We start from the raw sequence: 14,911 nt of genomic DNA, 5'->3' as shown, positions 1-14,911 counted from the left end.
CGGCGCGGGGTCCTCGAGCGCGGCGCGCGGAGCGATGTTAAGATGTGGTCGCTCTCGCAGCGCGCGTTGAAACGGACATCACAGCATCAGCACGCGAGATATTTTTACGATCCCTGCGGCCCTTCGTGAGATCCGAGGAGGCGCGTCTTCCTCGCATAACTCGGACGACGCGCCGCGCGCTCGCCGTCCGTCGAACACCGCGATGGCGATCCCCGTCTCCACCGCCGCCGCGGGCTCGACCCCGGACACCGCGGGCAAGAAATCCGCGGCGCCCGTCGGCGGCGCCGCGGCGATCTCCGCGACGCGCTTCGCGACGTTGATGCGTCCGATGCTCGAAAAGACGACGCCGCTGTTCGCGCTCCTCTCGCAGACGATCGCGACGATCGAGCCGTACGTCATCGCGCTCGTCGCGTACTTCAACCACCTCGCGACGATCCTGAAGCCGTACCACCCGGAGGAGTTCCTCCCCGCGATGTGCGGCTTCGTCCTCGTATTTTTCGGAGGGAACTTCTTCACGCTCTGCGCGGCCGTGGAGGCGTACCGTCTCATCGGCTTCGACGACACGAAGATCGCGCTGAAGAAGCTGAAGCACTCCTACGACGTCGCGATGGCGGCGTCGAAGAAGGACGACGAAGTCGACGCGGACGGCGACGGCGTCGCGGACGTGAAGCAGATCGACGCGAGGGCGCTCGCGGTTCGAAAAGCCGCCGTCGTCGCGAAAGCCGTGGACCCGGACCTCGTGACCGACGCGCTCGTCGCCATCAACGGCGGGCTGATGGCCGTCGTCGCGACGCTGCGCGTGCGCTTCGCCGCGTGCGTCACGATCGGCTCCACGGTGGGCGAGATGGCGCACAACGCGGTGCAAACGCACGCGGAGCCGGCGCTCCTGGAGCTCACGCCGTCGGAGTACAAGAAGTGGGTCCCGTGCGGGCTCCGGTACGGCTGCCAGCTGTGCGGCTTCGTCATCGCGTGGTTCCTTCAGATGTCCATAAGCGCGTTCCACAGCGCGACGAGAGGCGCGCAGATGTTCGCGAGAGGGTCGCTGACGTACGCCACGAGGCGGGGGTATCTGAACCCGACGGCGATCGACGAGAAGGGGCGGGTGTTCAACGCGTGCGTCTTCGCGCTCGCGTTCGTCGGGTTTTGGTCGCAGTTTTGGTCCGGGTACTCGCTGCCGTTCCCGCTGAACATTCTGTTGCTGCCCGTGACGTTCGCGGAGTACGCGATGCGGTTCGTCGTGTTCATGCTCGGGTGAGAGAGACTTGCGGCGGAGAGACCCGGGTGAGAGATATGATGGATGGCGCGCGAGAGGCGGAGGCGGCGGCGGCGGGCCAGGGGAGGCGGGTTGAGAGCACAGAGGAGGAGAGGACGCGACGGCGGCGGCGGCGGCGGCGGCGGCGGCGTGCGAACGAGCGACGGTGGCGAGACGAGCGAACGGCGAACGAACGAACGAACGAACGGGGGGGACGGAAACGGGTGGACGCGAGCTGGGTGGGCGGCGTTCAGTCTGGTCGGTTGAAGGTACTGTGTAGATACCATACTTTCGATACCTCTAACACTTCCACAGCTTCCGCGTCTCCGCGGTCCGCTCGTCCGCGCCCGCGGCGTCGAACGCCCTGGTCATCGCCGCCTTGTCCGCCGTGGACATCAGCAGCGCGTTGAACGCGAACCGAGGCAACGCCGCCACCGCGGCGGCGTACTCGCTAAACTTCTCGACGTCGCCCGCCGGTATCCAGACTTTGTCCGCCGCCTCCGCGAAGGCGCCGAGCATGACGTTAGAGACGCTCTCTTTCACGACGCGCTTGACGTCCGCGACGGACAGCGCGGAGATGAACGCGCTGAGCGCCTCCGGTTTGCCTCGCAACGTCCGGCAGCCGCGCTCGAACTCGGTCGCGGTCTTCGCGGGCGCGGCGCCTCCGGAGCCGCGTCGCGTGGATTTTTTCTCTCGAAGCAGCGCCGCCGCCGCCGCGGCTTTCGCGTCGATGTCGTCCTTCGTGACCGGAGTCTTCGTCTTCGGAGACGACGCCTTCGGCTTCGGCTTCGGCGACTCGGTAGCCTCCTCCGCGTTCTTCTCTCTCTTCGTCTCCTTCGTCGTCGTCTCCGCCGCCGCCGCCGCCGTCGCCGTCGCCGCGGCGAATTTCGACGCGCTCTCCTCCGCGAGCGACTTCATCGCCGCCGCCTTCTCCGTCATCTCCTCCACGTCCGCGCTCGCTCTCGCCGCGGCAGCCTCCGCCTCTACGCCCTTGTGCCCCGGGAACGCCTTCACGACGTGCGCGTACTCCTCGCACGCGTCGCGGTGACGTCCGAGCGCGACGAGCGCGATCGCGCGTCGATGCCGCGCCTTGGCGTGCGCCGGGTCGATGGAAATCGCGCTCGAGGCGTCGAGCTCCGCGCCGACGTGGTCGCCGAGTTTGAGGCGCGCGGCGGCGCGGTTCGCGAGGTACGCCGCGCTCGCGGGGACCGCCGCGATCGCTTCCGTGTACGCCGCCTCCGCGGCTTTGAAGTCGCCGGATTTAAACAGCGCGTTGCCTCGGTCTTTGCTCGCCTCCGCGGCGACGGCGGGGTCCGCGGTGGTCGTCTTCGACGCTTCCTCCGTCGTCGTCGTCGTCGTCTCGTCGTCGTCGTCGTCCGAGGAGTCTTCTTCGACGATCGCGATGCGCGTGCGTCCGCTCGCGGACGGCGGATCCGGATCCGTCGTCTCCACCGGCGTCGGCGTCGGCGCCTCAGCCGCGAGCGGCGGGGGATCCTCGTCGTCGTCGCTGTCGTCGTCGGGGTGGAGTTGAAAGGCGTCGGTTGGAGTTGAAAGGCGTCGAGGACGGGGATTGAAAGCGAGGGACCCTGGGCGGAGAGACGCCGCCAAAAGTCCTTAAGGATCGGCGTTCACCACGCCGACGGGGTCGTATGGGGACCAGTGTATAGAACGCGCCTGTCGTCGCTGTCCGCCTCGACGACCACCGCCTTCTTCGCGCTCGCGCTCGACGCCGCTCTGTCGCCGCCTCCCCCGCTCAGCGACCCCAGGTCCATCCCGCCGAGCATCGCCTCCGCGGCGCGCTGCATGCACGCGTTGACCTCGTTTCTCAGCGTCTCGCTCCCCGGGTTCGCCCTGACGACGACCTCGTAATCTTCCAACGCGTTTTCGAAATCCTTCAAGCCGCTCCTCGCCGCCGCGCGTCGGTGGTACGCCTTGACGTACTTCGGATCGCGCGCGATCGCCTCGGACGCGTCCTCGCGCGCGGCGGCGTACTCGCCGAGCTTGAGGCGCGACGCCGCGCGGTTCGCGAGAAGGATCGCGGCGGTCTTGTCGTCGTTCGCTCTCGTCGCGAGGTGGACGGCGGCGGCGTAATGCTCGATCGCTTCGCGGTGCGACCCGCGCACAAACGCGGCGTTGCCCTTCTGTTTCAGCTCCGCGATCTCCGCGGCGGAGGCGGACGGGGGCTCCGCGGCCGCCGCCGGCTTCGGCTTCGGCTTCGGCGTCGGCGTCGGCGCCGGCGCGGCCGCCGCCAGCGCCTCCGCTTCCTCGATCTCCGCCAGGACCCCTTTATGCCTCGGGAACGCTTTTCGAACGACCGCGTAGTCGACTAACGCGTCGTGGACTCGACCGAGCTTGACCCGCGCCGCCGCGCGGCGGTGGTGCGCCTTGACGTGCGCGCCGTCCATCTCGAGCACGTCGCTCGCGTCTTTCTCCGCGCCGGCGTAGTCTTCCAGCTTTAACCTCGCCGCCGCGCGGTTCGCGAGCGCGGCCACCTTGACGGCGGCGACGCTGGAGCCGCCGGACGAAGAGGACGCCGACGCGGACGCGAGGCAGGCGGTGTATAAGTCGCACGCCGCGCGCATGTCCCCGCGTTTGAACGCGTCGTCCGCGGTGCGCTTCATCTTCGCCGCCGCGTCCGCGTCCGCGCCGTCGCCGTCGCCGTCGCCGTTCTTCCCCCGCGTCTCCGTCGTCGTCGTCGTCGTCGTCGCTTCGTCGTCGTCGTCGTCGTCCTCGTCCTCCACGATTGGGATCTTCCGCCGCGAGCTCGAGTCCGGGGTCTTCGGCGGCGCCGCGGGCGCCGCAGACGCGGACGGCGCGTCGTCCTCGTCGTCGCTGGAGTCGTCTTCCTCGATCGCGAGCCTTCGACGGCCGGTTTCGGTCTCTGACGACGCGGTCGTCTCCGCGGCGGCGGCGGCGTCGTCGTCGTCGTCCGTCAGAGTCGACGTCGGCCACGGCTCGGGCGGCGGCGGCGCGAGGTCCTCCTCCTCGACGACCGGCTCCGGGGCCTCGTCCTCGATCTCCTCGAAAACCATCGGGCCCTGACGCGCGGGCTTCAGTTTCTCGAACTTCATGTCGTCGATGAGCGACGCCTTCTCTTCTTTCAAATCCGCGACGTTCGACCCGCCGCCGCCGGCGCTCGCGGTTTCAATCGCGCTGTCGTAATCGCTCAGCGCGTCCGCGTTCTTCCCGAGCGCCCTCCTCGCGGCGGCGCGGCGGTGATACGCCTTGCTGTACGCCGTCTCGATCTCGATCGCTCTCGTCGCGTCCTCCTCCGCGCCCTGGTAATCGCGCAGGTGGTGCCTCGCGCCGGCGCGGTTACAAAACGCGGTCGCCATGCCGGGGTCCGACGCGATCGCCTCGTCGTACGCCGCCTTCGCGCGCGCGAACTCCTTCCTCTTGAAGTGCTCGTTCCCGCGCGCTTTCGCCGCCTCCGCGGGCGTCGTCGCCGTCGTCGCGGGCGTCGGTGTCTTCTTCTTCTTGTCGAACGAGAACGCGTTCGTCGTCGGCTTCTCCGCGGAGGCGGCTTTGGTTTTGGTTTTGGTTTTGGTTTTGGTTGTTGTTTTGGGTTCGGTTTCGGCTCTGTTTCCGTTTTCGTCGCGGTAGTACCCCGCGCCTCGCGCGTCGTCGCGGAAGTAGTACCCGGGCTTCGCGCCCGCGAACGTCTCGCTGGGAATGAACGACGCGTCGTCGCCGCCCGCGTCGGCGGCGGATGACGATCGCTTCGTCGTCGTCGTCTCCTCGTCGTCGGCGTCGTCGTCGTCGTCCTCCACCTCCGCGATCGTCATCCGCCTCATCTTCCCCCGGTCCGCGTCGTTCACCGCGCGCAGCGCGCGCTGCCTCAACTTCTCGATCTCCTTGCTCCCCGGCTCGATCGCGTCCGCGGCGGCGAGGTCGTCTAGCGCCCTTCGCGCGTCGTCGTCCGCGCCCGTCTCGAGCGCCGCCGCCGCTCGTCTCGCGTACGCTTTGAAATACGCGCCGTCCGATTTAATCGCCGCGTCGCAGTCCGCGATCGCGTCGTGCCATCGCTTCAGTTTCATGTACGCCGCCGCGCGGTTGCATCGCGTCGCCGCGGAGGACGGGTCGAGCGCGAGGGAGAGCCCGTACGCCTCGATCGCGGAGCGGTACTCGCGCGCTTTAAACAGCTCGTTGCCTTTTTCCTTTTCGCGCGTCGCGACCCAACGCCGTTCGCGCGCCGTCGCGCCCTCCATCGCTCTCAGCGTCCTCTTCACGTCCACGGCGGTGTTCGCGACGGACATGTCCTCGGAGTCATCCGGGGTCAGACCGGACGCGCCGAACAGCATCGACTCCGCTTCGGAGAGCTCCTCGGGAACCGGACGTCCTACGCGAGCCAACGTCGGGGTGGAGTTGAATGGCGTCAGAAGCGGCGTTGAAAGGCGTCGAGGCCGGGTATTGAAAGCGAGGGGTGGGCGGAGAGATGCGACGGGCAAAGTCCTTAAGAAACGGCGTTCACCACGCGGACGGGGTCGTATGGGGACCAGTGTGAAGATAGAACGCGTCCGACCTTCTCCATCGTCCGATTTCTCGGCGTCGTCCTTCGCCCTCTTCTTCGCCGCCTCGTCCGCGCCCGTGGGGTTGACGGTCGTCGTCGGGATGCAGCGGATCGGCGCGACGCCGTCGCCGTCGCGGTCGCGCGCGCGCACGAACGTCGGCTCCGCCGCGTCCGCGACGTCCGCAGCCTTCAGGTCGTTCGTCCATCGAACGAGATCTTCCGCGAACGATGCCGCGTCCGCTTCCGTCTCCGAATCGACGACCGCGTCCGGCTTCTTCGCGCCCAGGGCGATCAGGCGGTTCTTCACCACGCTCGCGGTCTGCGGGAACCCTTCCTCTCTGCGGCGGCGAAGGAAGGGAGGGAGGGAGGGAGGGATGGTCAGCGAGGCGTCGAGACGGAAGAGATCTTCGTTCGGCGACGATCGAAATCGATCGGTTCGCGCGGGAGAACGCGGAGGCGGACGCACTCCATGTACTGCATGAGCTTGTGCAGCGTCGCGGGGTCGGTCATCGCGTTGATGTCGTCGAGCCCGACGTCGTCGAACTTCCGTCGTTCGTCGTCCGTGAGACGGACGCGGTTGCGTTTCATCGCCATCGCGCCCGAGGGGGGGCGACTCGCTCGGCGCGCGCGCGGCGGGAATGAAGGGACAGACTGATAGATCGTCGTCGTTGACCGAAACGACGGCCGCGGTCGGCACCGGGGCGGGGGCTGGACGCGTGAGGGTGACCAGACGAACGTGTTCATCGGTCAGTTGAAAAGGTACGCGATCAAATATTGAAACCGAGAGGTGGGTGAAAAACATCAATTGACCGCATCTGAGCCGGCGGCAATTTCGCGATATTTCGTTCGCTTTTTGCGCTTTCCGTCGTCATCACAGCACCGCGCTAGAAGGCCCGCGTCGGCGCATCGCGATCATGGCCGCGAGCGCGACAGCCTCGCTCGCGCTCGCGCCGGGGCACCGCGCCCCTCGCGTCCTCCCCCGCGGTCGTCCCTCGCGACGCGGCGGCGAAGTGACGACGTCGTCGATCCGCCGCCAGACGCGAACGAGGAGAATGTCGAGAATCCGCCCCGCCGCCGCGCCGAAACCGTCGTCGTCGTCCTCCTCCTCCTCCTCCTCCTCGGAGAAGGACTCCGAGACCGCGGGCGACTTCTTCGAGTTCAAGCGCGACGACCAAGGGCGCATCATCGGCGCGAACGGGAAGCCGATCGACCCACCGAAGGACGGGTGGGTCGCGGACATGGAAAAGCAGTGGGCGGCGACCGGCTACGACGAGCGATTCTTCGACGACGACTGGGAGACGAACCTCGAGAAGAACCCGAACGCCACGCAGGAGGACATCGAAGCCGCGCTGAAGAGCGCGCAGCCGACGTATCCGTTCGCGGTGTTGGAAGAGGAGGAGTGGAAGGAGTCGGGCGTGACGTGGGAGGAGGAGGGCGAGGAGAACGTCTTCGCGGACTCGTTCGAGGGGCCCGGGTGGAATCGCAGTCATCATTCCGACGACGACGACGACGACGACGGGGAGGAGACGGCGCGGCTCACGTACACGCCGCCGGAGGGGATCGAAGTCGACGAGATCACCGCGAAGGTGGCCGCGGAGGTGTTCGACCTCGACGACACGAGGAAGGATCTCTCTCGGGACGACGACGACGATCCGAAGCTTCGCGCCAGCGTGGCCGCGGACCTGACGCCGTCCGAAGAAGCCGCGCGACTCGGCTTTAACGATCCGTACCTGGACGTCGACGGCGAACCGGAGGGCCCGCCCGCGGTGATGCTCGCCGGGTTCAGAGCCGAGGAGCTGCCGCGCGTGCGAGAGCTCCTCGACGAGCTCGGCGGGCACGACGTCCCGGTGATCCCCGTCCCGCAGGCGCACCTCGCGCGGCCGCTGAGCGACGCGCTGTCGCTCCCGGAACCCGACTGGGAGTCCCCGCGCGTGAGCGAGCGGTTCAACCAGGGCGGCGAGTTCGGGTCGCAGCGCGCGGTGATCTTCAGCGGGCTCGACCGCGGCGAGATGGCGTGCGTCGTCTCCGCGATCGAACGCCGGGGGCTCCCGAGGCTGTTGACCGCGGTGATCACGTCGGACAACGCGGAGAAGACGCTCGGGGAGGCGCTCGCGACCGCGGTGAAGGAGTCGCGCGAGGAGAAAAGGCGGAGGAAGACTTTCCGCGAGCAGTTCCCGAGCGAGCGCGTCGCGAGCGAGCTCCGCGAGCTTCAGAGAGAAGCGCGGAGGGAGGGGCTGAGCGTCGAGGAGATCGTCGCGCGAGAGATCAAGCGCCAGGACCAGGCCGCGGCGGACGACGCGGCGGCGACGCGCGCGAGGGACGAGCGCGTGCGTCTGAACGAGGCGCATCTGGAGAAGCTGAAGGAGGAGTACGTCCGAAAGGCCCGGGCGAGGGCGGCGGCGGAGGCGGTGTCGGGCGGGGCGACCCCGGAGCCGGACGCGGCGGGGTGGCCGACGTTGGAGGACACCGTGCGCGACGTCCTTGAGGAAGACGGGATGGAGATTCGCCTGGACGAGGAGGCAGAGGACGGCGTCGAGCGATTCGAGTGGGAGGACGACGACGACGACGACGAGGGCGGCGACGCGCCGTCGCCGGCGGCGACGAGAGCGAGAGAACCGCCGCGGGAGGACGACTTCGACCCGCCCGACGACTTCGACGAGGACGGCACGCGCGAGGTTGACCCCGTGGCGTGGTCCGCGCGACAGTCACAGTCACAGTCCGCCGCCGACTTCTCTTCGAACATCTCGGCGGCGCCCGCGCCCGCGCCCGCGCCGCCCGGGGGGATCTTCGAGCGGCCGCCCGCCGCGGTCGCGGAGCGCGCGCCGCCGCCGCCGCCGCCGATCGACGAGCCGCCGAGCTCGCGACCGAACCCGATGACGGCGTCCGGGGTCGTGGGCGCGAGCGTGGACGCGGTCGACGCGGAGGCGGCGCCGGAGAACGACGTCGTCGAGGCGCAGGTGATGACCAAGAAGATGTTGCGGGAGCTCGCCGCGCGCCGGGGGGTGTCGTACACGGAGTTGGCGCGGCAAGCGGAGGCGAGCGGCGTGGAGTTGCCGGACGAGTAGTACAGTACACCAACCAGGTCTGTCATCCCTAAAAGAAACCCCCTAAATAAAGAAACTCTAATAAACCAACCACACTACGCGCGCCGCCACATCGCGTACAGCACCGTCAGCGACGCGAGTCCTCCGTCCTCGTCCCCGCGCCACCGCTCCACGACCTTCGTCTCGAACCCGCGCGTCTCCAACGCGTCGAAAAACGCGCGCTGTCCGCGTCCGTTCCCTCTGCGCGTGTGCGAGAGCATCGCGACCGTCCTCGGACCGCTGAGCTTCGCCAGCGTCCCCGCGAGCGCGTCCCACGCGTCCGGGTGCTCGCCGTAGACGACGTCCGCGAGGAGCACGACGTCCGCGGCGGGCGCCGGCGAGAGCCACGCGACCGCCGCCGCCTCGTCCTTCGCGTCGCCCCATCGCAAACGCGCGGGGGTCACCTCCCCGCCGCCCTTCACCGCTCCCTTTACCGCCGCCGCGTTCTTCGCCGCGTTCGCCGCGCACATCGCGACGACCTTCGCGTCGCCGTCCGTGCAGTACGCGGACGCGCCGACGGCGGCGGCGACGGTGGACGCGAGTCCGAGCCCGGCGCCGAGCTCCACGACGCGCTTGCCCGTCCACCACGTCGTCGCCGTCGCGTCATCGTCGTCGTCGTCGTCGTCGTCGCCGTCGTCGCCCTCCTTTTTCCCGAGGAGACGCATCGGGTGCGCGCGCAGCGCGGACGCCGCGCCGGAGGACGCGATGTACGTCGCGAGCCTCTCCGCGGACTCCCACACCGCCGCGCCCGTGCCCGCGCCGCGCTCGTCCCACCGCTGATCGAACGCGAGGACGACGCCGCGGTCGCCGAGAGAGGGATACATGAACGTGCGCGTCGGCGTCCTGAGGCGGTCCATCAGAGGCGACAGCGCGTTCTTCTCCACGAGCGCGAGCGCGGTCGTCGCGTCGTCCGCGGCGAGCGCCGCGCGGGGCGCGGACTTGGAGACGTCGGGGGAGGAGGAGGACGACGACGACGACGACGACGACGACGACGACTCGCATCGCTCGCCGTCGTCCGCCGCGGACGCGGACGCGAGGCAGCACGTCAGGACGACGAGCGCGGCGCCGCGGCGACGCGCGGCGGCGAGCGCGCTCGACGCGCGCGGCGTCGCCGCTCGACGCCCTGGCCGCGTCGACGGCGCCGACGCCGCGGCCGCCGTCGCCGCGGCCGCCATCGCGCGAGGATCTGTGACTTCAGAGGCTCTCTCTAAAAAAAACCGCGTTGTTACGTCGCGCGCGTCACATCGACGCACGCGGCGCATGGCGGCGCCGGTCGGCGGCGACCACGCGGTCGCCGCCGCGGTCGCCGCCGCGCGCGTCCTCTGCGCCGTCCCCGGGTCATCAGACCCCGGGTCGTGGGCCCGCCGCCGGACGCGCACCTGCGAGCCGCGCAGGCGTCGCCCGACGGATGGCGCGTCGGCCGAGCGCTCCTCGTCGTCGGATCCGACGAGCCGCGCGTCCGCGCGATGGGCGCGTCGATGCTGCGCGCCAAGGCGCGCTCGGACGGGTTCGCGCTCTCCACCGCGGACGCGACGGCGATGACGCGCGAGCTCCTCGCGATGATGCTGCCAAGCGACCCCGCGACGTCGCGATGGGACCCCGCGATGGGCCCGCACCTCGCCGCGCTCGCGGCGTCCGTCGCCGCGGCCGGGGGCGCTGAGACGCTCGCCGCGCTCGTCCGGCGCGCGATCGACGTCGCCGCGCCGGACGGCGACGGCGGCTGGAGCGGCGGCGAGGACGCGACCGCCGCGGGCGTCGGCGTCGACGCGCCCGCGGCGGTGGCGTTGCTCGTCGCGGCCGCGGAGGAGGGGCTCCACCGCCCGAGGGCGCACGCGTCGGCGACGACGCGCGCGATGCAAGACGCGCTCGAGGACGTGCTGTGGGTCCTCGAAGCGATCCTGACGAGCTGCGGCGAGGCGGCGGCGGCGTCGGACGTTAATGGTAACGAATTTAGTGTCGTCGTGGCGCTCGTATCGAGCGCGTTCACGTGCTTGCGGACGTGGCACCCCGCGGGCGTCACGCTGAGCGAACTCTTCGCCGACCGCGGCGCGTTGTTTAACGCGCTGGTCCTCGGCGCCGTCGGCGGCGCGTGGGGCGGCGACGCGCGCGTCGTTCGCGCGGCGACGGAGGCGCTCGAGGAGCTCATGCGCGCGACGGATCCTCTCCCGAGTCGCGCGGACGCGGTCCGCGCGGTGATGGACGTCCTGGAGGACGCGTGCGGCGCTCTTACCGCCGGGGGCGCGCTCGACGCCGGCTGGGATTTCCTGGGCGGCGACGGCGACGGCGACGACGGCGACGACGCGATGGCGCGAATTCGCGCGGCGACGGCGATCGCGTCCGCGGTCGCGGGCGCGGAGACGACGGCGTTCGCGGCGCGCGCCGGAGGAGGAGTAGGAGGAGGAGGAGGAGGAGGAGGAGGAATAGGCTCCTCCTTCGGAAACGCGTTGGAGTGGCTTCTGACGACGGCGGAGAGAGGGGACGCGGCGGCGGCGTCCGCGGCGCTCGCGCCGTGGCGCCCCGGGCGCGGCGGGCTCGCGAGCGCGCTCGGGGACGAGCGCGGGCGAACCGCGTGCGAGAGGGTGCTCGGCAGCGTCCTGCGTCGGAGCGCGAGGACCGCGGGCGCGAGCTGGCGCGCCGCCGCGTTGGCCGCCGCCGCCGCCGCGACGGACTCAGACGCGACGCCCCTCGGCCCGACGTGCGACATCGACGACGACGACGCGCTCGATCTCGCGCGCGCGCGCGGTCCGCTCGAGACCGCGATCGCCGCCGCGCACGACGCCATGGGCTCCCCCGCGTTCCTTCGCGTCGTCGTGGACGCGTTGGAAGGCGCGGCGGCGGCGGTGGGTCCGCCGCCGGAGCATCGCGGGTGGGAGAACGCGCGCGCCGCGCTCGTCGCGCTCGCGTGCTGCGGGTACCCGCTCGCGTCCGAGCCGGAGTACGACGTCGACGTCGCGCCCGGCCGGCCGGCGCACGTAGAGGCGCTTACGAGGGCGCTCGTGACGTCTCCGATCGGGTGGACGGTCGTCCGCGCCGGCGCCGCTGGATGTCAGGCGCGTTCTATCTCACACTGGTTCCCATACGACCGCGTCGGCGTGGTGAACGCCGATCCTTAAGGACTTTTGCCGTCGTTTCTCTCCTCCCACACCTCGCTTTCAATACCCGCCCCCCGCGCCTTTCAACTTCAACTGACGCCTTTCAACTCCACCCCGACATTCGCTCGTATAGAACGGCCCTCGAGGGTGCGCGCCGCTCGTCGCCGCGAGGGCGGTCGCGGTCGCGGCGACGCTGTCGCGCGTCGTCTCGCGCGAGCGACGCGCGCCGTTCCTCGCGCCCGCGCTCGAGTTCCTCCTCGATGCGATGGAGACGTTCTCCGGACCGGACGCGGACGACGTCGCCGTCGCGTCGGTCGCGGCGGACGCGGCGGCGACGACGATTCGCGCCGCCGCGGAGGCGCCCGGCGACGACGCCGCGCGTGCCGTCGCGCCGTGCTTGGACCGCGCCGCTTCGATCGCGTCGAGCGGCGGCGCGTTGCCGACGCCGCACCGCGTCGCGATCGTCTCCGCGCTGTGCGTCGTCGCGACGCGACTCGGCCAAGAGGTTGGCGGCGTCGTCGACGCGTTGGTCGCGGCGCCGTTGCGTCGCCTCGGCGCCGCCGTCGCCGCGGGCGACGCGCGTACGTGCGCTCTCGAGCTGAAGGTTTTGTCTCGCGCGTTCGCGGCCGAGGGCGCGCTGGCGCGCGCGTCCGACGACGCGCTCCGCGCGATGTGGGAGACGTCCACGAGCGTCGCCGCGATGGCGAGGGACGCGATCGCGAGCGGGACCCTCGGCGGCGGCGGCGGCGGCGCGAGGGACGCCGCGGAGGATGTCGTGCGCGGGTGTCGCGACCTCTGGATCGGGCTGACGCGCGCGCGGCCGCGCGCGCGCGAGCAAGCGCACGAGTCCGCGGCGCTCGCCGCCGCGCGCGGGCTCTTCGTAGGAGGGCACCACGCGGGGGCGCCGCTCCCGCCGGGAACGACGCCGGGAACGACGCCGCGTTCGCTCGCCGTCGCCGCGTTGTCCGTCGCCGCCGCCGTCGCGCGCGACGTCGGCGCGGGCGCGACGCCTCGGACGCGGGAGGCGATCCTGGAGGTCATAACCGCCGCGTCTCGGACGTTACCGACGAGCGACGACGACGTGGCCCTCGCGCGCGCGCTGTTCGAGACGTGCGCGGACGTCCTGAACGCGTCGTGGATCGGCGTCGACGCGTCGCGCGCCCTCCGCGTCGCGTCCCCGGAGACGTTCCGCGCCGCGTGTTTGGAGTGCCGCGCGGCGGAGGCGGCCGACCGCGCCGCGCCCGCGCTGACGTTCATCGAGACGTGCTTCCGCGCGACGACGTCGACGTCGACGTCGACGTCTACCGCGAGTTTCATCGACGACCCCGAGGGCACCCTGGACGCGATGCGAACGCTCGCGGCGTCGCTCGCCGTCGCCGCCGCGGGGTGGACCTCTCCGAGCGCGTGCGAGCCAATCGGCGCCGCGCTCTGGGCCGCGTCCGAGTGGTCGCGGCGACGGGATAGCGGCAGCGACGGCGCCGCGCCCGCCGCCGGCGGGTCCGCGTGGCTCGCGCGCGTCCTCTCGCGCGCGGTGACGACCGGGGAGGGTCTCGCCGAGCGCGGCTCGCCGGCGACGGCGGCGGGCGCGGCGGGCGCGGCGGACGTGGACGCGTTCGCGCGCGCGGTGGCGACGCGCGCGCCGCCGCACGGCGCGCTGCGCTTGGGCGAGCTCGTGCACGCGTTCGGGCGCGCGGTCAGGGGAGTGGGACCCGCGGAGCTCGTCAGGGAGTTCGCGTGAGCGCGAGAGGTACGCTAGTCTAGCTACTAGTGGGTTGTTACGAGTAGTCTGCGCGCGATTGAAAGTTGAAAACCGGTCACGCTCAGTCGGGCGAAATCACGGTCTGTTAGACCCTGAAGCGAACGGACGATGGAGAGGGCTCCGCGTCGAGACGAGGAGATATTTTGCGTGATTTTCAGTGTCGGAGCGAGGCCATTCGAGGTCGCGGCGCGACGCTCAGGTCGCGACATGGGCGTCGCGACGAGGAGGGGGGATGGGTTCGGGAACGCGCGCGCGCGCGACGTCGCCGGGGCGACGACGCGACGCGGCGCGAGAGAGAGGGTGGGTCCGCGCGCGGAAGAACCGGAGCGCGGAGGAGAAAAGAAGAGGGGGAGAGCGCGCGACGAGAAAATGGCGGCGACCGACTCCCCGGCGGTCGCCGCGCCGTCGTCGACCGTCGCGCGAGCGAAGCGGAAGGCGTCGGAGACGCCGGGCCGCGACGCTCTCGAGCGCGTCAAGACCCGCCGGCGCGCGGGAGCGACCGCCGCGCCCGTGGACGCCGTGCCGGTGCGTCCTCGCGACCCCGTCGCGTCCGCGTCCCTTCGCGCGCGTGCGCTCGCTTTTTCACGTCACAGAAGAAAGAACGAATAAGAGACGTCGACAAGTCGCGCCGCCGTCGACGTCGCCCGCGAGAGCGCTTTCTGACGTCCATCCTCCCCGCCCCCCACCCCCACCCCGTCGCGACGTTCGCGCGCAGGACGACGTCCTCGAGGTCATCTTCGGGCATCTCGCGAGAGATTCGACCCCGCGGGAGTACCACGACGCCACGCTCACGTGCGTTCCGAGCCCTTCGTCACTCTTCGCTCGTCGCGATTCGAACGAGACCCGGCCCGGCCCGGCTTGAAAATCGCGCGCCCGCCCTCGCCGTCGCGCTCGCCCTCGCCGCGCCCTCGCTGACCCGCGCTCCCTCCCCCCGCGCGCTTCCGTCCCGCCGCGTCGCGTCGATCAGGTGTAAGCGGTTCCGAGACGCGGGCACGAGCAAGCGCGCGCTGTCCGACGCGGGCGAGCGAGGTGCGCCCTCCCGCCCCCCGCGGCCGCCGTCGCGACGACAGGACCACGACGCGCTGCTGTCACGCACAGCTGTCACGTCACGACGTTTTATTTTTATCCGGCCGCTCTATCCTCCACTCCATCCGCCGTCGACTCACCTCGCCGCGCGATCTCCCCCCGTTCTTCTCCTCCCCCCCCCCCAAAAAA

The 14,911-nt window shown here is 70.8% G+C and overlaps 7 protein-coding genes across 7 annotated transcripts in view; 4 read left to right on the top strand and 3 right to left on the bottom strand.

Moving 5' to 3' along the window:
• Positions 1–202: 202 nt before the first annotated feature.
• Positions 203–1,255, top strand: MICPUCDRAFT_65579 (uncharacterized protein; the record flags this gene model as incomplete). The annotated part of the gene is made up of 1 exon (XM_003060122.1): positions 203–1,255. One exon carries the CDS (start codon positions 203–205, stop codon positions 1,253–1,255), a length of 1,053 nt encoding a protein of 350 aa, XP_003060168.1.
• Positions 1,256–2,275: 1,020 nt separating this feature from the next.
• Positions 2,276–4,674, bottom strand: MICPUCDRAFT_4303 (uncharacterized protein; the record flags this gene model as incomplete). Its single annotated transcript, XM_003059828.1, has 3 exons — positions 2,276–2,578; positions 3,112–3,297; positions 4,366–4,674. Coding segments are annotated over 3 exons (798 nt in total), but the record flags the coding sequence as incomplete, so codon positions are not given.
• Positions 4,675–5,265: 591 nt separating this feature from the next.
• On the bottom strand, positions 5,266–6,356 carry MICPUCDRAFT_47764 (uncharacterized protein; the record flags this gene model as incomplete). The annotated part of the gene is made up of 3 exons (XM_003059827.1): positions 5,266–5,591; positions 5,775–6,100; positions 6,229–6,356. Coding segments are annotated over 3 exons (780 nt in total), but the record flags the coding sequence as incomplete, so codon positions are not given.
• Positions 6,357–6,676: 320 nt separating this feature from the next.
• Positions 6,677–8,827, top strand: MICPUCDRAFT_40678 (uncharacterized protein; the record flags this gene model as incomplete). Its single annotated transcript, XM_003060121.1, has 1 exon — positions 6,677–8,827. The coding sequence occupies one exon, from the start codon at positions 6,677–6,679 to the stop codon at positions 8,825–8,827; it is 2,151 nt and encodes a 716-aa protein (XP_003060167.1).
• Positions 8,828–8,901: 74 nt separating this feature from the next.
• Positions 8,902–10,020, bottom strand: MICPUCDRAFT_59650 (uncharacterized protein; the record flags this gene model as incomplete). The annotated part of the gene is made up of 1 exon (XM_003059826.1): positions 8,902–10,020. One exon carries the CDS (start codon positions 10,018–10,020, stop codon positions 8,902–8,904), a length of 1,119 nt encoding a protein of 372 aa, XP_003059872.1.
• A 678-nt stretch (positions 10,021–10,698) lies between these two features.
• On the top strand, positions 10,699–13,376 carry MICPUCDRAFT_65575 (uncharacterized protein; the record flags this gene model as incomplete). Its single annotated transcript, XM_003060120.1, has 2 exons — positions 10,699–11,895; positions 12,071–13,376. Coding segments are annotated over 2 exons (2,503 nt in total), but the record flags the coding sequence as incomplete, so codon positions are not given.
• A 509-nt stretch (positions 13,377–13,885) lies between these two features.
• MICPUCDRAFT_59647 (uncharacterized protein) overlaps positions 13,886–14,911 on the top strand; it is a gene marked incomplete at its 3' end in the record, with an annotated part of 2,099 nt that continues 1,073 nt past the window's right edge. The window contains exons 1-3 of the mRNA XM_003060119.1: positions 13,886–14,221; positions 14,412–14,488; positions 14,664–14,725. Coding sequence (XP_003060165.1) covers positions 14,066–14,221; positions 14,412–14,488; positions 14,664–14,725 — 295 coding nt within the window. The 5' untranslated portion in view covers positions 13,886–14,065. The remainder of the gene's footprint in view (positions 14,222–14,411; positions 14,489–14,663; positions 14,726–14,911) is intronic.

This window comes from Micromonas pusilla (genome assembly GCF_000151265.4).
Source record: "Micromonas pusilla CCMP1545 genomic scaffold MICPUCscaffold_7, whole genome shotgun sequence".
In the NCBI taxonomy this organism is placed as follows: domain Eukaryota; kingdom Viridiplantae; phylum Chlorophyta; class Mamiellophyceae; order Mamiellales; family Mamiellaceae; genus Micromonas; species Micromonas pusilla.
The sequence above is the reverse complement of the archived record's forward strand: the minus strand, read 5'-3'. Positions and strand labels throughout refer to the sequence as shown.